Source organism: Nuphar pumila, chromosome 1 (genome assembly GCF_984573655.1).
Source record: "Nuphar pumila chromosome 1, dmNupPumi1.hap1.1, whole genome shotgun sequence".
Classification (NCBI taxonomy): domain Eukaryota; kingdom Viridiplantae; phylum Streptophyta; class Magnoliopsida; order Nymphaeales; family Nymphaeaceae; genus Nuphar; species Nuphar pumila.
Window position 1 is genome coordinate 42,600,764 of NC_143249.1, and position 9,110 is coordinate 42,609,873.

Sequence of the window (9,110 nt, forward strand, 5' to 3'; positions counted from 1 at the left end):
TCTCCTTTTCCCCCTTATTCTCCGTGTCTTTGGCTTTGCTTGATCTGATCTCTCTGCAGAGTTCTTTAGGGTTTTTCTCCGTCGCCGGAAAATGGACGCCCTGGACTCCGTCGTCGACCCGCTGAGGGAATTCGCAAAGGACAGCGTTCGCCTCGTCAAGAGATGCCACAAGCCTGACCGGAAAGGTTCGAGTTTCCCGCAAAATCTCTAGCTTTTCCCTCCCGGAATCCGTCGATTTCTCGATTTTTTCCTTAATTTCTTCTTGATTTATGTTGAATTCCTCTCGATCTGATTCAGAATTCACGAAAGTCGCGTTCCGGACGGCGATCGGCTTCGTAGTGATGGGATTCGTGGGATTCTTCGTCAAACTGATCTTCATTCCGATCAACAACATCATCGTCGGATCCGGTTAGGTAGGCGCACCCGAGCGGCTTCGTAGATCCGATCATCTCTTTCTTACTTGTGCAGTATTTTTCGTCTGCTTCCTGAACATGATTGATGCGTGGAGTAGATTAATCTATGATATTGATTCTTGTGTGAATTCAAAATTGAACACACTAAATTGTATTTTCAAGCCGATCAAAACATGTTCTGTGTGTTCCTTAGTTGGTATAGTTGAAATTGAATCAGAAAAAAGTTGCACTCCAATCAATTCTGCGGATCTCTTTGTTAAGTTTTGAAACCATCTAGTTTTTGGATGGAAATTTGGATTTTACCAGATTTTCCATCGATTTTATTGCAAAATTCTGTTAATGGAGCTCCTTTTTCTTTTCTTCGGTGATATTTATTGTTTACATTTTGTTGAATTTCGATAATTCAAAATTCCATTTTTTGTACCATTTAACAGAAAGTTACGGACTAGAATTTCTATAAAGTTTAAACAAAATCTTTCAAACATTAAGCCCAGTTGGGATCTTGAAATCAACGTTCCAATAGCGATTAAAACTTGTCTCCGGAACAGATTTTTCTTTAGAATTTAGTCACAGACAAATATCGAGTAAGAGAAGGTAGGATTGAGCCTCTGCTTTCCAGCATAGATGGTGATAAAATATTTACCTAGACATGCATTGGCTTAAAGGGGAATGATCACATATGTGAAGTTGTCCAAAGCTTGATTTGAAGATTCAACCAGTTGGGGTTGTTTAGTGAAAAAGAACAGGCAATGGGAGGTTTAGTGGTAAAAAGAAAAACCATGCATTGAACCTAGTCCTTCTGTCCTAGTCAACTCTACCGACAGATGTTCTTCGAATGCATTAGGCATTTCGTTATTTCCTGTATACATAATATTATTTTGCAATGGTACCTAGAACATAAATAATGAGATGTTAATTTTTAACCTCACACGTATGCCACTAAATTGTATTCTTAATACCTCACCTGAAATTCATTCCCTAAAAAAAAGAAAAACTGACCTGAAATTCTGTAATGCCAATTTCTTTTTCAAGGATCCGATGGCAGGAAATTGAGAGTTTGTGTTTATGCAAGCAAGTTGGTGTTCACTTAAGATAGTATCAATTGAATCTTGGTCCGTACTCCATAACCTTCTCACGAATAATGTGGTGGTCTGTTTTGATAGTTTAAGATCTACTATGATAGACTAGATTCGGTGGGATAGGTATGTGATTTATGATGGGGTATTGTTCATAAACCTAGTGATTTGCCAACAAACAACACTGCTTAGTGCTTAATTCTTGTGTTCTTCTAGTTGCGCTTTATTTGATGTTAATATGGAGGTTAACTTTTGTTAAGAAGATTAACCGAGGGTTCTCAAGCTTGAAGCCTACCAATGGGGAAGTGTAACGAAATTCTATACATATCTGATAGTAATTTTGTCAGTCAACTTCAGCCATTTTTCTCATAAAAAAGTAGAATATAGTTAAAGATCCTATGATCCAGTAGATCAGAAATCACCTTAATCTGATTCTTAAGCACTGAAATGAAACCTTTAGAATAAGACTACATTGACATAAACTTGCATTTACTGTCTCAACCAAAGTTCTATTTTTTCTTGTAGCAGCACCATTTTGTTGAGGTGTGTTGGGGCAGAATGGAATAACAAATAATGATCACAAAATGACGAGGTATAAAGTTAACTGGCAAATAGTGATCAACAATGTATATTTAACAGTAAGAACTTTTGATCTCAAGCATAAACTACACACCGATTGGATCATAAGATGGATAAAATGGGTCAAAGTTCAGTTCAAAACCTGGTTGACCTGTATGTAGGAGTACCCAGCACCCATGTTACATACCCACAAGAATGACCACTTTGAACAACTCCACCTCAGCTAATAGCCAAAGAATGAGTTGATGGTGCTTTTTGCAGATAAAGTGAGTAGGTCACTTGAGGCTGAGATGCGACAGTGCCAGTCCTCTGATGGTGGTCGTCTCTCACAGGCAAAAGGAATGATCCAATCATCCAGGCAATTGGAAGCAAGAGCAACCACATTGCCAAATTTAGACAATTTTGTGTAGAAAATTTTGTCAGAGCTAATGAGCTCTGAATGTTTTCTCCAGTGAAAATTGTCTTTTTGGTCAATTTTCTCCATAAAAAAATTGTCCATCTTTGTTACAACAACAACAATTACGCCTTCATCCCAAAACAATTGGGGTCGGCGATATGAACCAACAAAGAAAATCATTCTGGGTCTTTCACATGAATCCTTCTCCTCCAATCATTTCTATCCAATGCCATGTCCTCGGTGAGGTTCAAAGCATTCATATCCTTTCCTATCATCTCCATCCAAGTCTTCCTAGGCCTACCCCCACCTCTTTTAACTAATATATTTTTCCATTTCTCCATCCTTCTAATTGGAGCATCATTAGGCCTTCGCCGAATATGTCCAAACCACCGTAAACGATTCTCTCTCATCTTATTTTCAATAGGTGCAACGCCTACCTTCTTACGTATCTCCTCGTTCCGAATCTTATCTTTTATTGTATTTTCACACATCCATCTAAGCATACGCATCTCAGCTACACTCATTTTTTGAATATGATGTCTCTTGACAGCCCAACATTCTGTACCATATAGTAAAGCGGGCCTAATAGTCGTCCTATAAAACTTTTCCTTCAACCGCAATGGCATTTTACGACCGCACAGCACTCCAGTTGCACTTTTCCATTTCATCCACCCAACCTTTATCCTATGATTTACATCTCCATCAATTTCTCCATACTTTTGAATGATAGATCCCAAATATTTGAAACAATCATCCACCAATATTTCTTGCTCACCAAGCTTCACTACACTCCCATCACTACTTCGTTGCTTACTAAACCGACATGCCATATATTATGTCTTACTCTTACTCAACTTAAAGCCTCTTGCTTCCAATGTCTGTCTCCATAATTCTAACTTAGCATTAACCCCAGCTCTAGACTCATCAATCAAAACAATATCATCAGCAAACAACATACACCATGGCACATTTTCTTGAATTGATCTCGTAAGCTCATCCATCACTATAGCAAATAGGAAAGGGCTTAAAGCAGATCCTTGATGTAACCCAACCGTTATAGGAAAATTGGTTGTCACCCCTCCACAAGTGCGGACATTGGTTACTACTCCTTCATACATATCCTTAATTATACTAATGGACTTGAGAGAAACACCTTTCTTCATCATTGTCCATCAGAGAACGTCCCTAGGTACTCTATCGTATGCTTTCTCCAAATCAATAAAAACCATATGCAAATCTTTGTTCTTCTCTCTATTTCTCTCAATAAGTTGTCTAAGAAGATGTATAGCTTCCATAGTTGATCTTCCAGGCATAAAACCAAATTGATTCTCCGATATCATGACAACCTTCCTCAACCTAGACTCAATCATCCTCTCCCAAAGTTTCATAGTATGACTCATGAGTTTTATACCATGATAGTTTGTGCAATATTGTATATCACCCTTATTCTTATATAGAGGCACCACAGTACTCTTCCTCCACTCATTAGGCATCTTATTTGTCCGCCAAATCTTGTTAAAAAAATTTGTCAACCATTCTAAACCTTTCTCTCCCAAGCATTTCCAAGCCTCGATAGGTATACCATCTGGGCCAACTGCCCTTCTTGATTTCATTTTCTTCAGAGCCTTTGCAATTTCTTTTGTTTGAATCTTGCGCATAAAGTTACGATTCATCTCATGAAAAGGAATGGACAAGTCTCCAAGATCCTGAGCATGACTTCCATTAAATAGCTTATCAAAATAATCTTTTTATCTCTCCTTAATCTCCTCATCTTTGACTAAAACCCTTTGTGTTTCATCTTTGATACATCTAACCATACCCATATCCCTCGATTTTCTATCTCTCATTTTTGCAAGCCTACAAATATCCTTCACGCCCTCTTTGGTATCCAACTTGTCATAAACCTCCTTATATACCTTATCCCTCGCGTTTCAAACTACTTTTTTAGCTTCCTTCTTTGCTATCATATACTTTTCCAAATTCTCATTATCACAACTCTTAGATTTCTATAACACTCTCTTTTAACCTTAATAGCTAATTTGACATCCTCGTTCCACCATGATGTATCCTTACCTAGCGGTGCACCGCCTTTAGACTCACCCAATACCTCCTTAGCCACCTTTCTCATGCCACCCGCTATCTTATTCCACATTGATTTTGAATCCTCCTCGAGACACCAATCTTTGTTACAATATGGAAAAATGTTCGGAACGCTAATTGCAGGCAAACTTTTTTCATCTGACAGTTCTCTCCAGATAATGAAACAGCCCCTCAGTGCTTAACAAGGATTTTATAACCGATTCTAGGTTCCAATTGAGATAGATCATGTCAGTCCTTATTGCAAGTAGGTTAAAGCTAGATTAAATAGATTGGGTAGATTTAGCCCTAAGAGAAGTCACCTATTCGTAGGCATCCAAAGTTCCAAACTATAAAAGATGAGAATTAAGGCCATAAAGCCATGGGTTACAAAGAGTGACTTATGAACTGAGAAAAATTATCTGTTAATTTACCCACAGTGCTTATGCTAATGTGGATGTAACTCATAAAAAGTTTTTTATACTAATTGATTGAATGAGAAAAAATGGGACCAAATGTCCATTATGTTATGCATAATTCTAATACTTTAGATAATTATTAACACATGCATGTGCATGCAATTGGATGAATGTGAATCTAACTAAGATCCATGTATGAATGGTCTAAATCAATTTCCATTTTAAAAACTAACCTTAACAGGAAAATGCAATAATGTTAGTGTATGAAATTTGTTATCAAGGCTATGTATGTAGAACACGTTTCATGCATAGCTCTAATCTTGTAGGTGACTCCTGATGCCTATGGGTATGCATGCAATTGGATCTAATTGAATGTATCAAACCAATTTCCATTTTTAGTAACTAAAAAAGTGACAATTTATGCATATACACCATGTTATCAAGTCTGTGTATGATAAACTTGTTTTCATTTGGGGAGTGGAACATGGTTGGTTATTTTTTTCTTCATCCCCATGTAATATTCAGTTATTGCTGAAGATTATCATTGTTCTCTTCCTACATGAATAGAAATGTGGAAATAATGTTACCAGCAGTGATGATAGTGGTAGAGAACAACAAATACTCCCAACTTCCATAATCATATGCATAAAAGATCTGACAACTTGTGTTTGTTATTGAGGGAGGATTTTCATTTGGAAAGATAAGCCTTTCGATTGGCTTCTCCTACCCTTGAGATCTGCAATTGCATAATTTGGTACAGGTCAACTGATGGGTTAAACTTCCCTGATTAATGAATGGAAAAGGAAGAAAAGCATGTACTTTTGGATATCAGGCAATTGATTATTGGCAATTAGAGGCATCTGTTTTGATTGTCATTCTAAATCTCTTAGTGTCTCCATAATGCTGCTTTTATTTTTCCTGGTAGAATATAATCTTTTTTAAGTTTACATGAGAAATGATCTGATGCAGCTCAGGTAAAAGATCTGCTGCACTTTGCTTTACTGCAAGTTTTTCAACTAACAGCAAATGTGCATGTTTATGATCTGAATTGACAACTAAACTACTTCAAATATCATGACAGGTAAAAAGTACGGAGTGGATGCATTTGCTTTTAGTCTGCTAGAAGAAAATGTAGAAGACATGGAACTTGAATGCTTCTTAATTGATTGCTCATCACAATTATTAAATTCAATTCTAAGAGCTTTATGTTCTTAGATTTTTTCTTTTTCCTGTATGACGCAAAATCTTTTTGTAGATCTTAGATGTGAAACATTCTAAAGATCAATGGAGGGGAAGGATTCATCTTATCTCAGTTCTTGATATTCCTCTGTTTTGATCCAGGCTTTGCATTTTATGTCACATTAGCCAGGCCTTTGTTTTAGCTAGAATTGTATAATCAGGTGGCGCACTCGGAGCTTTCAAACTCCTTGCATGTGAGCACTCCTTTAGAGGGATTCACATCTTTGTTTCCATATATTGCTGTGAACAAACTTCTGCCCATTCCAACATGATTCAGACCTATATGCAATGATGGATGGGAATGATAAAGAGTTATTTAATTCGTAGTTGGTCTGGATACTTATCATAGTAAAATATACCACCAAGATTTTGATGATCTTGAGATATTATTGGGTGACATTAAGGGTTGGCAATTGCAGTCTTTTTGGACCTTGGGCCAGACCAAACCAGGTCTAGACTTAGCCCGGATTTTGGCAGGATGGCTTGACTTATTTTCGACACACACATACGTATATGGGCCACTAGAATATGAGAGCTAAAGTGTGAACTAGGCATTTTAGAGTTGCAAATAAAATCCTGCAGATGTGTTCAGCATGGTCCATTAGTTAGGAATTGGCTGTTTGCTTGAATATTTATGAAAATTTTGAGCCATTGATTTTCAAGCCTTAAAAACGCTTGCTTATGAATCATGATCGGATGATCCAAGAGCATATTCCTATAAAACCAAGATTGTAGATCACATTTGTAAATGAAATTCAAGTAAAAAAAGAAAGAAAGAAAAACTACAAAATCTCAGTTCACTGTTCATACTCTAGTTCACTTATTTCCATTTAACATATTCTTGTGTGTGTGTGTGCGTGCGCGTGGCGTGTGCAAGTGTTTTTTCTCCAGAAAAAAACTAGATTTAAAAAAAACGTAAGATTTTCCCAACAATTCTGAAATAAAATATTTTCCCCAAACAAGATTTGTGGCATTGGTTTGGTGTAAATGCTTGGGATCCTTTCAAATTCAGACATTTCTCGCTCTACTCGACATTGCTTTACATGAGTGGCAAGTGGGTAGGATCTTTGTATAGATTCTAATGGCAGTTTAATTGGAATTGGATCTGGACCAGTGCACAGAATCACGTAGATACAACACTACTGCATAAAAGAAAGGGGGTGAAATGAACAGGATTTGACCACACTCTACCTGAATCCGACACCTTGTTTTGGATATGGATCTTAAAATAAACCTAAATGCCCATCTGGATCAGATTTTGGACTTATTTTTATCTGACTTTGTTTAGATTTAGATCAATATTTTCTATAGTATATATGAATATTCGGATCAAATCGGATCCACTTGTACTTTTTGAATATAAAATCCTTGTTTCTAACCCTTTTTTTTTTTTTGCCGAGTCCAGTAGGACCAGTTCTACCATATAAAAATTGGACCTAGTTTTGCTCCAGACTCTGATCCTTACCTCCTGCCCATAATTTTCTAAGTTTCTTATCCGACTTTCTGTCACACGTTTGCACCCCTGCAGCAAATGTATTTCCTTGGAACAGAATAATTGTTCCAAATGGATCTTATTACAAGTAGATTGAGGTCCGATCTTGGATGCATAGCAGAACTAGCTCTATCCAAACAACCTGAATCCAGCTCACTCCATGTTCAAGTCAGAAAAAGGTCCATTCCAAACGGATCTCTTGCTTATCTGAAAAAAAGGACGGGACAATAGAAACCCTGATTAACTAGACCTATTTTAACTGCCAGTTTTGTAATTTCGGAGTCGGATGTGGGTCTCCATGCACCCATCTTGTCTACAGGCAAGCTCTGACTCAGATATGGATCTACATGCACCCAGTTTATCACATTAATTCAGTTTTGGATCTACCCATCTTTTCTACAGGCAAGCTCGGATTCGGATATGGATCTACATCACCCGAATTGCCGCGCGTGAAGAGCCATGCACATTGCTTTTAATCTTATAATATAATATTTTATTTGTCATTATATCGGTAAGCTGGAATAGCTCAGTTGGTTAGAGCGTGTGGCTGTTAACCACAAGGTCGGAGGTTCAAGCCCTCCTTCTAGCGGTCTCTTGAATTTTTTTGGGGGACTTTTCATATTTCTCCCTTTTTGGACGCCTCCTATTTTCAGACAGGCACTGCCGAACTGGACCAAGAATAGCTGGCCTGCCTTCGAATAAAGTTGCAACAACACACACACCTGGGTCTAGGGCTAGTGAAGGAGCCGAAGAAGCCATGCTTAAGGTGTTCAAGCTTGGCTGGTTCGAACCGAGCCTTAGCTTGAAAGCGTGATGAGCCAAGCTAAAGAACAAAACATTTTCTAACGTGAAAAAGAGCAAAATTTATGTCTGAACATTGTTTGCAAGCCAAAAGGCTTAACCCACCGTTCTTACTGCCACATAAGTTGGACATAAACTATTTATATATCCAGTTTTTAACGAGCCAAGCTGAACCAAACATATCATCGGCTTGGTAAACTTCATGAAGTGCTCATGGCTAGGCTCGTGGAGCCTATTCTGCGAACCTGGACGACCTGTTCGTTCTTCCCATCGTCACTGGGTTGGATCACCTTGACCTTAATGCCTCTCAATGAAGGCCTTGACAAAACTCGGTGTCTAAACTTTAGAGTTTTTCGGTTCTGGGTAAAGGGATCCTAACCTCAGAGTTTTATGCCAACGGCATGACTACTGTAGGCATAGCAGCATGAGCCAGCGTGACCAGGTCATCATGTCAAGTGTGGTTTCTTCGTGTTATAAATTAAAAAGAAATAAACTGTAGTTCTTTTTCTTTCAAGATTATTTCACAAACAAGCTTGTCAATCTTCCTCTGCCAACTCGTGTCATCATTAAGACCAAAGGAGCTCCGCTTTGTCTGGTAGGAGCAGCTAGTGCACGCCA

General features: G+C 37.9%; 1 protein-coding gene and 1 non-coding gene across 2 annotated transcripts; both read left to right on the plus strand.

Annotated features, from left to right (window-relative positions):
* LOC149848821 (protein transport protein Sec61 subunit gamma-like) lies at nucleotides 1-6,336 on the plus strand. The gene is made up of 3 exons (XM_090012592.1): nucleotides 1-185; nucleotides 298-413; nucleotides 6,042-6,336. The coding sequence occupies exons 1-2, from the start codon at nucleotides 92-94 to the stop codon at nucleotides 411-413; spliced, it is 210 nt and encodes a 69-aa protein (XP_089868718.1). The 5' UTR covers nucleotides 1-91; the 3' UTR covers nucleotides 6,042-6,336.
* Nucleotides 6,337-8,206: 1,870 nt separating this feature from the next.
* Nucleotides 8,207-8,280, plus strand: TRNAN-GUU (transfer RNA asparagine (anticodon GUU)). Its single transcript has one exon. It is a non-coding gene; the product is annotated as a tRNA-Asn (tRNA).
* Nucleotides 8,281-9,110: the final 830 nt, after the last annotated feature.

Excerpts from the sequence above, each read along its gene's own strand:
- LOC149848821 (XM_090012592.1), top strand. The coding sequence starts at position 92 with ATGGACGCCCTGGACTCCGTCGTCGACCCGCTGAGGGAATTCGCAAAG. Across the intron at positions 186-297 it reads CCACAAGCCTGACCGGAAAG|AATTCACGAAAGTCGCGTTC; the intron begins GTTCGAGTTTCC and ends GATCTGATTCAG.